The sequence below is a fragment of the Nelumbo nucifera genome, chromosome 3 (assembly GCF_055504915.1).
Source record: "Nelumbo nucifera cultivar China Antique chromosome 3, China Antique-T2T, whole genome shotgun sequence".
NCBI lineage: Eukaryota > Viridiplantae > Streptophyta > Magnoliopsida > Proteales > Nelumbonaceae > Nelumbo > Nelumbo nucifera.
Genome location: NC_142651.1, coordinates 20,262,450 through 20,279,098, shown reverse-complemented (window position 1 = coordinate 20,279,098; position 16,649 = coordinate 20,262,450). Strand labels below are relative to the sequence as shown.

At 38.2% G+C, this 16,649-nt stretch overlaps 1 protein-coding gene across 2 annotated transcripts; it reads right to left on the bottom strand.

Moving 5' to 3' along the window:
• Positions 1–4,241: 4,241 nt before the first annotated feature.
• TSBTYPE2 (tryptophan synthase beta type 2) lies at positions 4,242–16,578 on the bottom strand. Of its 2 annotated transcripts, none has more exons than XM_010263767.3 (6): positions 16,266–16,578; positions 15,576–15,918; positions 15,261–15,477; positions 14,635–15,172; positions 14,453–14,551; positions 4,242–5,043 (listed from the first exon to the last, which is right to left on the bottom strand). In XM_010263767.3, exons 1-6 carry the CDS (start codon positions 16,327–16,329, stop codon positions 4,790–4,792), a joined length of 1,515 nt encoding a protein of 504 aa, XP_010262069.1. In that variant the 5' UTR covers positions 16,330–16,578; the 3' UTR covers positions 4,242–4,789. The 2 variants fall into 2 exon arrangements, with proteins under 2 accessions (XP_010262069.1, XP_010262076.1); XM_010263774.3 differs by having other exon boundaries at positions 15,576–15,912; positions 16,266–16,517.
• Positions 16,579–16,649: the final 71 nt, after the last annotated feature.

The following is a 16,649-nucleotide window of genomic DNA, read 5'->3' as shown; positions in this document are numbered from 1 at the left end:
AAACTTTCTCCATCTTTAGAATAGAGACCGTCGGCTCTACTCTTTATCGTAGTGAAGAAGAAGAAGGGAGAACATAGAGGATAATTATGTACTTTTTTATTTTCTATTTGTTATATATCTTGTTATTTTTGTATTTAGATAATTTTATTTATACTATTTTTTATTTTAATTTATTTATGACATCACAAGTCAAACCATTTGACCCGAATGGTTGAACTGCTTAATCGGAAACCCGTCCCCTGACCTGTTCTGTTTCCGATTTGTTTTTAAAAACCTTGACCAATCGTCACTTATCTACTGAAAATATCAAAACTACCCTTCAAAAGAAGACATTGTTCATTGTCTTCTACCTTGAGACTGAACAGGTTGAGGTGTTTGAAATTATAGACTAATGAAGTCATTGTATTCTACCTTAAGATCTAAAACACATTATTACCTAGTTATTTATTTTCTTTTAGTCATTGTTTCCCTCTATCATATTTCATGTTTTTTCTCTCTTTTTCTTTGAAAATAGTTGGTTCAATCTCAAGGTAGAAGATAATGAACAATATCTTCTCTTGAATGGTAGTTTTGACATTTTCAACAGATAACTGACTGTTGGTTAATGGTAAGGACCAACTTGACACTTTTTGAAAGTTTAGGTATTGTAATGACACGCTTGAAAGTTCGGGTACTAACTTGACACTACTCCCATAGTTCAGGGTACTAAAGTGGAATTTTCCTTAATAATAATAGCAATACAATATTAATAAACAACTCATTAACTAATAATAAAACATTAATAATTAAATAATAAAACATTGTGAAAGTAATAATACAATAATAGTAATAAAATAAGAATACAATAATAATTAAAATAATAATGACCTATTAGTAAAATAATAGAACTATGATAAAATATTAATAAAAAGCAATGGTGTTATTTATTAAACAATAAACATAATAATTAAGTAAAAATAAAATTTCAATATAATATAATTAAAATAATAATAAAATACTAACATAATAATTATTAAATAATAATAAATTAATTTTAAAATAATAAACAAAAATAAAATATAAGAAATATATGGAAGAAGCACTTAAATAAATATGGGTCAAAAAAAAGAGTACAAATGAAAAAAGAAGTAGGGAAAAAATAAGTTATTAGTTTCTCTTGGATATATCAAGTGAGATTTTTTTTTCTTGTTATTTGAAATCTAACATTTTAAGTTTGTTATTTTCTTCATTTCATGTCCTAATGGATTTATTTTCTTTTTATTGATCTTTTTGCATAGATGAAACTAACTAGGTTTTTTCTTTATTCTAAACTATTGAATGACCATAAATCTAATATCCAATCACATGGATTATTTTTCATATGTTTCCTTACTTCTAAATTAGCCATTTGAATTATTTGAGAACTTTGCATTTTTTAAACATGGAAATGTAGAATTCTTATAGTTGCTATTTGATTAGTTAATATTTTATTTAATACTTAAATGCTGAAACTTATTGCTTATAAACTTTTATCTTATTTATACCCATATCATTCTAATTTCTTATATTATATGTTGTTTTGCCGATTTTAATTATTTTATTCTTAAGCTTTGAGGCTTACGCCTCACGTATTTGGGCCATTACAATTTACACCTCAACTACGCATTTAGCCTTTAAAACCTTAGCCTCATTTTTCACTTGAAACAACGAGGTGCCTTGTAATTTAAAAAATCAACACTCAAGTCAAACCCGATAACATTCTATCAATTATCAGCCTTATCAGGAGCACACAATGTCATGTGCACCTTTTTTTGTTGAGTCTCTAAAACCCTGGTTCTTAACACTTTATTTTCCATTTTATTTCTCAAATTTGGATGAATAGGACATTGAAGCAATACAGTGATTTGCACATTAGGCTTAGTTTGGAAGGAGTACAAATACAAATTTGTGGAGAAGGCTATAAATACAAATTTGTAGAGTGCAAAACCTTGTATTTTGTATTATTTTGTATATATTTGTACTGTACATATTTGTATTTGTACTCTTTCCAAATGGAGCTTTAATGATATACATTTTTGTCATTTCACAATTTTATTCTCTTAATTATGCAAACCATTAATGGGCATTTGGGTAAAATTACCATTCAGCATAACTAGGGGTGTCAATTGGACTAGATTTGGTCCAATCCGATCCACTCCAATGTGAGTCCATTATAAATGGACCAGGTCCAATCCAATCTAATGAATGTTTTGGACCAATTTAGACCGATCCAATTCTGGACTGTCCAATCTGCTCAAATTCATTTTGATTTAGATTGGTTTCAACCCAAACCAGGTCCATTAAAACATATATTCTTATCTTATATATATATATCAACGGACCAGATAGTGGCTTAATCCAACCTAATCCAATATAAATTTGTCCAATCCAATCTAATAAATATTTTGGACTAGATGGGGTCCAACCCAAAACCGGTCCATTGACACCCTTAAGCATAAAGTAAGTTAATTGACTTGGACCTGAATGTTGATTTCTGAAAGTATAGGGTACCTCATTGTTTGCAAGTGAAAGGTGAGGCCCTCAAGTGTCACTACTCTTTTTTTTTAATGAAGTGTCACTACTCTCAAAGTAAAGGCTACCTCTCGTGTAAATTTCCCTAAAATGTATGATTTCTAAATTCATAATACACCAATTTTACCTTTATCGTGCCACGACTAATTTTGTTAAAAAAACATATTCCATAATACACCAATTTTACATTCTCGAAAGGAAGAGACTGATAGGAAGCATATAAAAAGAACAACATCATCAAAAAAAAAAAAAAAAAAACTTATGGCTACATGGGTTCTCTTGGAAAAGGAAAAGATTTGGTTGTATATCTTCCACAACGTATATCTACAGGGTTCTCCCTCCAATAATTCGAATATCTAATCAGTCGAATTTGGATATCCTATTTTTACTGAATACTTAATCGGATTCAAATTCAAATATAACCTGATTCGATTCGATAAATATCCGAATTTGATCGATTATTTAATTCTTATATATAATATATAAAATATTTTATATATAATAAATAAGTTATATATTTATATACTTTATATCAATAAAATATTTATTTTATATATTTATTAATTATCTAAAACAATTAATTAATCGAATTTGAATCGAATATTCGAATATTTAATCGGATTCGGATATTGCCTGATTCGATTCAAATTCGATCCGTTTACACCCCTACCCTCCATAACATGTTAGTCAATACTTTCGATATAAATTTCATGTTTCAACAATAATGATAAGAAATACAAACAGCCTAGGCTTTTTTTTTTGTTTTTTAAGTTCTTTCAACTAAAGTTCTAAATATTGATACGCCCGCCCGTAGGGGCGTATCAGACAGTATCGGTACTGCTTTTTTATTTTATTTTTAACTTTTCTTTTTCAATTCTGGTTTAGGGAACCAGTTTAAAGTTCCTCCACCCCCTGAGTCGGTCAAAACCCCAATACACCATCTGTAGGGGCGTATCAGGGTGCTCCCGATACATAGGTACGATATGTAACAAGTTTTTGAACCTTGCTTTCAACATGATACCTTAACTCATTAAGTCCCATGTTTGTCTTCTTCTTTTTTTAACTAGAGAAATATTGGTTAAATTACTCTAATACCACATCAGAAGCACTCAAACAGCCAAGCCTTTCCCCTCCACCAAAAGAAGCATAATTAGGTTGCATTTATTTTCACTCCTCAAATCTCAAATTAAGGATGAAAGTTTTTTCAAATTATAGCATTGTACTACGATTTGCCATAAGGATACACCACCATCGCTCAGCCTTTGCTTTTTTTTTTTTTTTTTTTTTACGAGGATAATTTTGTCCAAAAAATAAGATTATTATTATTTTTTTTCATTTACAGATATAGGCATCTATTCTCAAACGCTCTTTTCTTATCGGCAATTCAAAGAACACTAATGTTAAAGATAATCTTGTCCAAAAAATAAGATATTTCTTCATTTAGAGATTTAGACATCGCTTTTTTTTTTTTTTTTCCCTCCAAACATAGCTATTTTGTTAACATTGGGTGATTTGCTCTTGGATTGGTTCGAGGCTTTTTGTTTGCAGTGCAATTTCATTTGCACTGGTGCAGAAGTATGGGAATGCAAATGAATAGAGTCAAAACTTTAGTTTGTTTTGTTTACTTGCAGGGCAGATGGAGGAAAATGAAACTTAAAGCAAACTAAAATAAAATCTGAAGTAAGATGAACTAAACATTGTAATTTTCACGCTTGTACTCCCATCCATTTGTATTAATGCAAATTAAATTCTCACTACAAAAAAAAAAAAAATAATGTTCGTATATGGTTGGACAAGAAAAATGATATGATGGTTAGAGCAGATGCACTATGTTTTTCATGTTATTTGTTCCCTTAACTGCAGCTCTTGCCGCCCCCACATATCCACCAACTTCTTGAATCCCGTCACTGCTACTCTCGGGCTCTCAGCAGTCAGCCACTGAGCCTTGAAATGACTACCTATCATTGAAGGGGGAGGGAAGGTGCTAAGAGTTTCCTGAGAGATTTACAGTGGGTGGTTGCTAAAACATCAACAACAACAACATAAGGTAACATTTATGTTACCCTGCCTCTTAGGACAGATCTCTCCTATCTGTTGCTCCACAGTAGAAGATTATTACATCTATACTAGTTCCCACTCAAAAAAGGACATAAATGAAGTAGTAAAAGAGGATCTTCTGGGGTAAGTCTTGGATGATGATGATGATACCAGTTCCCATCCCAAGTCATGAGGCTTCAGTTTAGGCAATTTGAGGAACTTTGGCCAGCGATGCATGCATCTTTTCATCTTCAAATGACAAATCGACCATTTTTCCTTGCAAATACTTCTCATAAGCTGGCAGATCAAAGTGACCATGGCCACACATAGCCATGAGAATAACTTTTTCTTCTCCAGTCTCTCTACAGTGGCAAGCTTCCCTGATGGTGGCAGCTATAGCATGAGTTGGTTCTGGTGCTGGTATCAGACCTTCTGACCGAGCAAATTTTATGGCTCCTAAGACAGCAAGAAGTTTAATTAGTACAACAGATTCTTTTCAATACTTGATTTATATAGATTCATATTTATGGGTATAACAAGTCTAGATTATTTTCTATTATTGGCGCAACATAAAACACACACATCCCAACCAGCCAAATCCCATTAACCAGCTTCTCAAGTAGGGCTATCAATGGGTTGGGTCTACCCAACAGAGCTGAACCAACTGAACTAATTATGTCAGTTCTGGTTCTGGGATTTTGTCCCGACTAATAAGTGGGTCAGTTCTGGTTCTCGCTTGCTCCAAACCAATTATTTTTTTAACAATGTATAAATCTTTTCTAGCTTTCTTATAATTTTAATTATATTTTGTCTAAAAGGGCAAATTTGATAGATAATATATAAAATACTTTTAGTTAAAAACACTTGATAGGTAATACTATCATATCAGTATAGTTGGGTCTATAGGGTCAGACTCGATTATCCTGATCATTAATTGGGATATTTCTGGGTCTATGATTTTGTCCCAATTAATAATCAGTTAGGGACAAGATACCCTGTCCCGACCCATTGCCAGCCCTATCCTCAATCTTGGATTTGGATTTCCCTGAAGGTTAGAGTGGCTAGACAAACCAGCTGGTTATGTTGACCAAAATGAGTATGGATCCACAGTGCTGAGACTTCAGCACACACAAACACATAAAAAAAAAGGTGCTGAAGGACATTTCATTGGCTCAAGCAATATCCGCAGGTCATTTTAGTCATTACACTTGTAGATACTTTATTACTGAAATATCCTCTATATGTAATATGTCATGTTGAATGACCAACATACCCTGGGGATGCTACCACAGCAGAAAACCTGCACTCAATCAAAATGATGAGACATGTTGGTTATACCTAAAACTGGAAAAACTGGGGTGGGGGAGAAGATCTGCTTAGAGTACCACTCGGATCCTTTCATATTCAATTCTAATGATTATGGGGAGAATCACCATCCACTGCCTTATTTTCGAGGTGTGCAGGCTCCATTAATCAAATATTTGGAAATTACTTTTATTTGTCTCACTTAAACACCTCTTGACAGCAAAATATTGAAGTGCTCTCATTGAACAAGACCAGAACTGCACTACAAAAATATGAAACTACACATCATTACAGTATATATTAGTCTCATCTCGGTTATTGCCTGTACTAGCCAAGAAGGTGATAGGAGTTTAACATTGCTTCCTAATTATCAAACATCCCTTTCCAACACCAAGTTCTCACTCTTAAAGACAATTCTTTTTGTAATCTGAAGAGCTATACTCGAAGTAGCAAGGAAGAGAAGAAAACCACAGAACTGAAGAGAATGTCGAACTGTACTAGCCAGTTGACCAGTCCTTTATTTATAGATGAATATAGTACAAGGTACAAGAAATTACTGGGATGCCCCTGATTAGTGATGGGACACCCAGATGACTTAAATCATTAAACAGGATTAGGCCCATTAACACAAGCCCAGTTACAAGATAAGTTAAACATAAGAATGGGCTAATAAGAACTCTTATCAGCCGAACATAACTCTAACATTCTAACACTCCCCCTCAAGCTAAGCATGGATATCAATCATGTTTAGCTTGCCAAGTATGTCCTTGAACTTCGTTGATGCCAGCCCTTTAGTTAATACATCTGCAATCTGCATCTCTGATGGAGTATAAGGCACACAGAGTTCTCCTGAAATAATTCTCTCTCTGACAAAGTGTCGATCAATTTCAATATGTTTTGTCCTGTCATGCTGCACAGGATTGTTGGCAATGTTGATAGCAGCTTTATTATCACAATACAGCTTGAGAGGACCCTCAGTCTTGATACCAAGCTCATTAAGGAGAGTCCTGAGCCATAAGAGTTCAGCAACCCCGTGTGCCATAGCCCGGTATTCTGCTTCTGCACTTGATCTAGCCACAACATTCTGCTTCTTACTGCGCCATGTGACTAGGTTTCCTCCCAAGAATGTACAGTAACCTGAGGTTGATTTTCTGTCTCCAACAGATCCAGCCCAATCCGCATCAGTGTAGGCTTCAATTTCAAGTCTGTTGTTTTTTCTGAATAGAATTCCTTTCCCTGGGCAAGTCTTCAAGTATCTAAGGATTCTTTCCACTGCTCTCATATGAGGGGTCTTTGGTGAGTGCATGAATTGACTGACAACATGCACTGCATAGGCAATGTCTGGCCGAGTAAGGGATAAGTATATCAGTTTTCCTACCAACTTTTGGTACCTTTCCTTATCACAGTATTCCTCACCCAGTGATTCTTGTAATCCATGGCTTGGTTCTATTGGAGTGTCTGCTGGCCTGCACCCCATCATGCTTGTTTCCTCTAGGAGATCTAGCACATACTTTCTTTGACATATGTAGATTCCTCCTCTTGATCTAGCAACTTCAATTCCAAGAAAGTATATCAGATTTCCCAGGTCTTTGATCTCAAATTCTGAAGCTAAGAACTCCTTCAGCCTCTTCATCTCTTTCACATCATTTCCAGTAATCACCATATCATCCACATACACAATGAGTGCTGTAAGTTTGTCATCCTGTCTCCTTATAAACAATGTATGATCTGCACTGCTCTTAGTGTACCCTACTTTCTTTATGGCCAAACAAAGTCTCTCAAACCATGCCCGGGGAGATTGCTTCAAACCATATAATGCTTTCCTTAGTTTACATACCTTCTTTCCAACATCATATCCAGGTGGGGGTTCCATGAATACCTCTTCATGAAGATCACCATTTAGGAAGGCATTCTTCACATCCAGCTGATGAAGTTCCCAAGAGAATTTTGCTGCTAGTGACAGTAGAACCCTGATTGTGTTGAGCTTTGCTACTGGGGCAAATGTTTCCTTGTAGTCAATTCCTTCATTTTGTGTAAATCCCTTTGCCACAAGTCTGGCCTTGTACCTCTCAATTGACCCATCTTCCCTGTGCTTTACTGTGAATACCCACTTGCACCCAACAGTGCCTTTCCCCTCTGGCAGGTCCACCAATTCCCATGTCCTTGCTTTCATTAAGGCTTTCATCTCCTCATTCATGGCTTCTTTCCACCTTGGATCAGATGCCGCCTCTGAATACCTGGAAGGGACACATACAGAGGAAAGAACAGACACAAAGGAATGATAGGCAGGGGATAAGTGTGAGTAAGAAACATAATTGGCTATGGGATGCCGAGTGGTACAAGAATGAACATGCTTACGGAGAGCAATAGGAAGATCCAAATCTGAATTGAGTGAGTCAGAATTACCTTGGATTGCAGAGACAGATTGATCTGAGTTCAACTGGTTGCAATCATGAGGTTGAGGGGCCTTCTTCCTTTTACTGTATGTAAGTATCTCTTTCTCTTGTTTACTGGAACCTTCAGAAGCATCAGCCGAATCTGGAGAAGCAACTGGCACAGTGGAAGTCTCACTAGGTTGACCCGGAATGTTACAGCTAATAGTAGTGGAAGGTGATGAAATGGGAACAAAAAAGAAGGGAGAATGAGAATCCTCTTCCAACCCACTACTCTCCCCTTGAAGAGGATTCTGAGAAGACTGAAAATAGGGTTGAGACTAAAAAAAAACTACATCCCTGGTGACATATTTTTTCTTGGAGACAGGATCATAACACTTATACCCCTTCTGCGTAGGAGAGTACCCCAAAAATATTCCCTTTGTAGCCTTAGGATCCAGTTTGGTCTTCTTTGGATCCTTCACATGTATGAAGCATGTACAACCAAAAACCCGTGGGGGAAGAGGAAATTCTGGAAGAGTGGGACACAAAACAGAGAAAGGGGTCTTCATACCCAGTACCTTAGATGGCATCCGATTTATCAGGTATGATGCAGTGAGAACAACTTGAGACCAATATTGCTTGGGCACATTGTGCTGGAAAAGAAGGGCTCGAGCTGTCTCCAATAGATGCTTGTTCTTGCGCTCAACGACCCCATTTTGCTGAGGGGTGTAAGCACATGATGATTGATGTAACATGCCTGCATCTTCCATGAATGAGTTCAAGGATCTTTCAAAGTATTCAGCTGCATTGTCTGAACGGAATTGCTTGACCTTTTTTATCAAATTGTGTTTCAACCATCTTGCAAAACATCATAGTTATCCGGGGAACTTCTTCACATCCTTTCAACAGATAAATCCAAGTGCACCGAGAATAATGGTCAATAAAACTGATAAAGTAACGAAAGCCATCAATGGAAACAATGGGTGAAGGACCCCAAACATCAGAATGAACCAAATCAAAAGAGGCTTGAATTTCATTACTAGAAATTGGATACATTGATCTACATTGTTTTGACATTTGACACACATCACAAATTAAACTCTGACTCGGAATGCCCTTACATAATTCGGGAAACAACATTGCTAAGGAAGAAAAGGACAAATGACCTAGCCTAGCATGCCACAAGTGCAGCCTAGCTATTGACTCCACACTTTCCGGACTAGTAGTAGAAGCTTGCAAGGCTGAGCTGACATCTTCATCAAAATAGTAGAGGCCCCCATACTCATGACCACTCCCAATCGTTCTCCTCGTCAATCTGTCCTGGAAGACACAATGAGAAGGAAAGAAAGTTATACTGCAGTTCAAGTTTTTCGTAAGCTTTGAAACAGACAACAGATTTGAGGTAAGACTAAGAACGTGTAGGACTGATTTAAGAGAGAGATCCTTGCTTAGGTCAACCACCCCCTTTCCAGAGATGGTGGAGAGGGACCCATCAACTACTCTCATCTTATCCTGGCTAGACAACAAATGATATGTAGAGAATAAGGACATATGTGTCATATGGTCAGTGGCTCCGGAATCAATCACCCAAGAGGTAGAATTAATGGAACTAGATGCACTAAATGCAGAGGCTGTACCTGATTTGGCAAGAGAGGTGGAAGCTAAAGAATTGTTCTTCAGACGGGCTAATGCCTGGCTGAGAACCTCTTCCTCACTAGCTGTGAAGCCCGAAGTACTTGATCCAGAGGAGTCGGCAGCCTGCCTTGCGATGGAAGATGACACTGTCTGAATACTCTGTGAGTTGTCACTACTGTTGTTATTGGCAAGATTCCCACTTGCTGTGTGGCCCTTATGTTGTCTTTTGTCCTTTCTCAGAGCAGCTGGCTTCAAATGAGGGTACAAGACCCAACATTTCTCCTTTGTGTGTTTCTCACCACCACAATGTGTACACTCGAGGGACTTCTTGTCTGAAAATCTATTCCCCTTAGTGGAGACTAAGGCTGAATGTTCTCCAGGTAGTTCTGTTGACTGTGTCTGGGAGTCAACTTGCATCTCCTTTCTCCTTACTTCTTCATTCCTCACCAGGTAGTAGACATGGTGAAGCTCAGGTAATTCATCTCTCCCTAGAATCTGTGACCTTATACCTTCATATACAGGGTCAAGCCCCGCCAGAAACTTGAAGGCTCTGCCCTCCTCAATCTGCTTATCATGCCTCCTCTTATCATTAACATTTTCCCAATCCAAAATCAAATGGTGGTCAAGCTCTTCCCAGAGGCCTTCCAGTGTTGCAAAGTAGGTTGCCACGGACATGTCTCCTTGCCTTAGGGCTGCAATGTCTTGGTTCAGCCTGTAGATTCTAGCATTGTTCTTTTTCTGGCCATATGTCTTAGATATTTTCTCCCAAATTTTAGCAGTTGTGGGGAAGTGATGAACAGTTCTGGCCACCCTAGGAGTCATAGAGGCCAGCAACCAAGACATGACTGTGGCATTTTCCTTGCGCCACACGGTGTATTCAGGACTGCCAATTTCTGGTTGTTTCTTGTCTCCATCCAAATAGCCTGTGAGCTCACGAGAGGCAATGAACAACATTGCTAAGACAGACCACTCTCTGAAGTTATACTCATCTAGCAGCACACTTGTAATCTGCAAGCTGTGCAGATTAGGGTTTTCCAGGTTTGAGGACCTTGTAACAGGTCTGTTATCTCTAGAGGAAACTTCACCGGATAGTGAGGACATCCTGACTTCAGTCAAAGAGTTGTTCACAGTGCTGTAGGTGGTTCTGTTTAGGACTGGCCGAAGTGGTCACAGTGCTGGTAGAAGTGTTCACAGTTCGGGTATTGTGCAGTGCTGTTTAGGACTGACCGAAGTAGCAAGTAAGGGGCTGTAACTGAACCAGTTCACAGTGCTAGTAACTGAAGTTACTTCAGTTAGGGCTTGTTCTGCGACCTGAAGTAACTGTGCAGTGCAGTAACTGAAGTTCACAAAGTAGGACCGATAACCGACCTAAAGAAAATCTGTAACTGAAGTTACCACAGTTCTGCCCAAGTCTTGCTGGGGCACGAAGCTGCAACTGTAGAGAAGGCTAAGTCTTTACCACTTGTTCTGCGCAAGTCTTGCTGGAGCACGAAGCTGCAACTGTAGAGGAAACTCTCCCCCTTTCGGCTAGTGCTAGGACTGCTGAAATCAGTCCTCAACTAGGTCTGTCCTATACAGACCTCTCTTAGTAGCCCAATAGCTACTATTTGCTGGAGATAATCTAGTAGGACATCTACTTCTGGGTCTTACTTCCCTTGAGTCCTACAACCAAGAGAAACCCTAGGTTCGAACTTGCTTTACTCTCTTACACTCCTAGGTCTTCACTGCAGCAACCCAGAAAAGGAAGAGAGAAGATGAAAAGACAGCAAGAGAAGAGAGTGCGCTTGCTGAAACCAGGAGGGAGCTAATGCTCTGATACCATGTAATCTGAAGAGCTATACTCGAAGTAGCAAGGAAGAGAAGAAAACTACAGAACTGAAGAGAATGTCGAACTGTACTAGCCAGTCGACCAGTCTTTTATTTATAGATCAATATAGTACAAGGTACAAGAAATTACTGGGATGCCCCTGATTAGTGATGGGACACCCAGATGACTTAAATCATTAAATAGGATTAGGCCCATTAACACAAGCCCAGTTACAAGATAAGTTAAATATAAGAATGGGCTAATAAGAACTCTTATCAGCCGAACATAACTCTAACATTCTAACACTTTTAACCCCAATTTTCCTGTACTTTGTCACTTATAACAAGACTCAAGACAAGGCAGTGATAACTGGAGGGCATTAAGATAAGCAAAGAATTGGTTGCTTTTAGAATTTATTTTTTAAATCAAAACCTTCTTAAATTACACATAATGTTTTTTTTTTTTTGATGAATGAATGGTATTTTATTAAATAGAGATAGAAATAGTACAAGCATGAAGCACCCTAAGAGGAGGCACGAGGTGTTACCTCCCCTTAAAGGTGGTTCCAAACCCAACTCTTTTCAGATTGCAGTTACAAATTAGCCAAAAACAGAGAATCCCTTGAAGCCCCTAGTTTAGCTAAAGAATCTGCCAAAGCATTTGCCGATCTACTAACCCACTGAAAGCTAACTGACATGGTTCTTGTAAACCATTTGACTTTTTTGATGATGTTCCTATATCCCCAAACAATAATTTCTGGGTCCGACATCCACCCCACTATCACCTTAGAGTCTCCTTCAACTACCAAATTAGTCACTCCAAGTTGGTTGGAAATCTGTAGTCCTTGTACCATAGCTAATATCTCAACCCTTGTAGAGTCTCCATAACCCACTGGACTTGAGAATAAGGACAGGATGTTGCTATCCTTTTTCCTCAAGATACCTCCTATACCGAAGGTCCTAGGTTGCCTTGACTGCTCCCATCAAAGTTCAACTTTACAACTCCTTCTGGAGAGGGTAATCAACTTGCTTGTGTTCTATTTTTCTTGGATGATGTGGAGGCCCTACTGCCCAACTCCTTCGAAGGTCATCACTAGAGTAATCCGCAAAGAGATTAGTAGTTTTTAGCCAAAGGATTGCCCTTGTTAGTATACAATCATTTATTTCAGCAATGCTTATCTCATTCTCCTAGAAAATTCTGGCATTTCTTTCCTCCCAAATGGTCCATAAGAGGGCTGCCCTAATACATTTCCACATTACTTTCCCTCTCTTTGTTGGCCAACCAAAAAAAGACGGATCAAAAAGCAGATTTACTTTAGAAGGCAGGTTCCACCTGTACCCAAACAACATAAAAACCCAATTTCAAATATTTACTGTAAAAGAGCAAGAAATCAGTAGGTGATAACAGTCCTCATTTTGCACTTTACATAAAATGCACCAATTGGGGGACAAGCATGAATAAGGTCTCTTTTTTTGAACATTGTCCACAGTATTAATTTTACCATAATACACTTCCCAACAAAAACCAGCAATTTTAGGTGGAATTGGCCTTGACCAGACTTCTTTAACTTGGAACAACAAAGGGGGAGGAGTAGAGCATAGGGACTTAAAGAAGGAAGAACAAGAGAAGGAGCCACTCGAGGTCAAAGACCAAATTCTTCTATCTGGTTTAGGAGGGTCCAAACAAACAAAATCAAGTAAAAGTGAGAGCTTAGAGGCAAAAACTGATTCCTCACCCCTCAACCCTCTATGGAACCCAAAATCCCAATTAAGAGACAATGGGAGGATGGGGGGAGAAAGAAAACTCGAAATAGACTCCTTTTTATAGAGGGAAATAGAAAAAAAGGAAGGGATAGAGGTCTTTTAATGGTTGGTTGCCCACCCAAACATCTTCCCCCAAAAAGCACAGAATTACCATTGCAGACATCATACCTTACGAACTTGAGAAATTTTGGGAGGATGCCAAAGACCGCCTTCCAAGGTGTAGTGAGTGTGACTCGTTGCGATGCCCCAGCATCCCAACCAGATTTAGAACAGCCATGGATACTACCCACCACCTCGTGCCACAATCTCTCTCTTTCCAGAGGCTACCTCCATAACCACTTGCCCAAAAGAGCTTCATTCTTATTTACTAACCCTAAGCCCCCTTGTTCCTTGCTTCGACTCATCACCTCCCATCTAATCAAATGATCCTTTTTCTCTGCACTTGGCTCCCACAAAAAATCCCTCATCAACTTTTCTATCTTCTTGACTTTCCTAATAGGTATCCTAAAAACAGACAAAAAGTAGATGGGTAAATTTGCAAGTGTAGCCCTAATCAAAGTTATTCTACCCCCTAGAGAGATATAGTTCTTTTTCCAGGTCACTAGCCTTTTTTTAAACTTCTCTACCACTAGGATCCAAAACCTACTTTCCTTTGGATTTGCACCTAGGGGAAGTACTAGATAGGTCAAGGGCCAACCAGAAATAGGGCATTCTAAGCAGGCAACAATAGACTCCAAATCCCTTCCCTCCACATTTATTCCCACCACACATGTTTTTTTTTTTTTGATAATTTATCCCCACCACACATGTTGTTGTTGTTTTTTTTTTTTTTTTTTTAAAAAAGCACATAATGTTGTTTTAAGAACAGTTATCTACGCACATTGGCACTATAAGTTATATAATACCTTTGCTAGCAATTATATATCCTCTATTCTCTAATTATGAAACAAGGGAATCATCATGGGAAAAGAACCGAGTACCTTCAAAGCATTCAGTCTGAGGAATAGATAGTGCTTCCATGAAGCCTAGTTCATAGACATGTGAGATAAGTGGTGCCATACCATGGTAACGCAAGCCTCCTGCAAGAAGAACCAAAACTTAGGATGAGATACTAATGGAAAATGTAGAGACAAAAAGCTTCCCGTACCCAAATAATTATTACCAGCATGAATGGGGTCCGGAATGAAGTCATGTCCAAGAGTATGCATCTTCATTAATGGTGTCATCCCAGCTGTATCTCCATAGTCATATGTGTAGACACCTTTTGTTAGCGAAGGGCATGCTGCAGGCTCAACTGCCCTTATAACAGGGTTAATTTTCCCATTGAGCTTCTCCCGAATAAAAGGAAATGCAAGTCCTGCAAAATTGGATCCTCCACCTGTACAGCCAATGATCACATCTGGTGTCTCTCCTATTGCTTCCATCTGCTTTATACATTCCTCACCAATGACAGTCTGGTGTAGTAGGACATGATTCAGAACACTCCCCAGACAATACTTGGTATCAGCATTTGTAACTGCAACCTCAACAGCCTCTGAAATAGCTATTCCTAAACTACCAGGGCTAGATGGGTCCATCTGTAAGATTTTTCTGCCAGCTTCAGTTATACTAGATGGAGAAGGGTGAACCTTGGCACCCCAGGTTTGCATCATTAATTTACGATAAGGTTTCTGATCATAAGAAGCACGAACTTGCCACACCTACACATAATATCACACTCAAAAGTCATTGACTAATAGACAAGATAAAGGCCATTCAATTTTCATATCCATGGGTATCTGTTCATACTTCACAATTAAGACCAAATAGGCTGCATGCAAAGGCCAATGAACTTCCCCATTGTCCAGCACCAGTTTCTGTTGCAACATTCTTGATGCCTTGCTGAGCATTATACCAGACCTGTGGAACTGCAGTATTGGGCTTATGTGATCCAGCTGGGCTAACACCTTCATATTTGTAGTAGATCTTGGCAGGTGTATCAAGAAGCTTTTCCAATCTCTTAGCCCTGTTTTACATTGCAAAATATATATGCTGTTTGTTTTCTGATAAAGGTAGTAAATTTTCTAACTATAAGTATAAACAGAAGACCCTACTATAGCAGACCTTATCAATGGGGTTGGGCGCCAAAGCCGGTAAATGTCAATAACTTCAGGTGGGATGTCGATGAACTGGTCATTACTTACTTCTTGCATGATCAATTCATCAGGGAACAAAGGAGACAGATCCTCATGTTTAATTGGCTGAAGAGTCTTTGGATGCAAAGCTGGCGGAGGTTTAATTGGGAGGTCTGCAACAAGATTATACCATTGACGAGGAATTTCCACTGCTCTAACATCAGCTGTGGAAGAAATTGCCCTTGCTCTCACTCCATAGCCAGAAGGGAATTTCAAATGTATCAGCTTTGTCTTTTGTGAAAACTTGCCGAACCATTGCTCCTCACCTGCAGCTATCATTGAGGAAGAAAGTATCAGCTCCAATACCCCAAGAGAAAAAATTAACCTATTTCATAGAAATACGTTTTTTTTTCTCTTCTTTTGGGAATGTAACGTGAATGATCACTAGCACAGCTGCCAAGCTCCCATACACTTATTCCAACGGACCACCACCAGCAGAAGCAGCAAGAAAAGCAAGCGGGTAGCAGTTATAAAGGTAATGATACAGTAACAATCACAATTTCTTCTTCAAAATTCTAAAGCAACTAAACAAAACATATATTATCAGAGAGAGAGAGAGAGAGAAAGAGAGAGATTAAGATTTAATTGAACAAAAACAGAGAGAAGAATAAATTAGTACTCCTTTTATGAGTTCCTGATCGTGAAACTAGAGGTGAAAATGCAGACGGAATCGATTTCGCCATCAGAACATTTAAGCTTTCACCTTCAATCAACGCCGCAGTAGCTCCGCAAGTAAATTGAAGATGCGAGTGGGATGAGGATGACAACGAGATTTTAGGGTTGGTTTCTTCTACTTCTACTCTCACCTTCGTGAATATGTCTGGTCAAAACAGAAACCAAGAGAAAAAATTATACATCAATGTTTGTTCGTGAATTAGCATCAAAGCCTAAAAATTTCAACTCTCGGCTGAACCGTCATTCAAATTGTCAGTACGAAAACGATGTCCGTATGACGCCTTTCCCTCTATCAGAAGGGTGGGTACGGGTTGACCGTTGGCCCGAC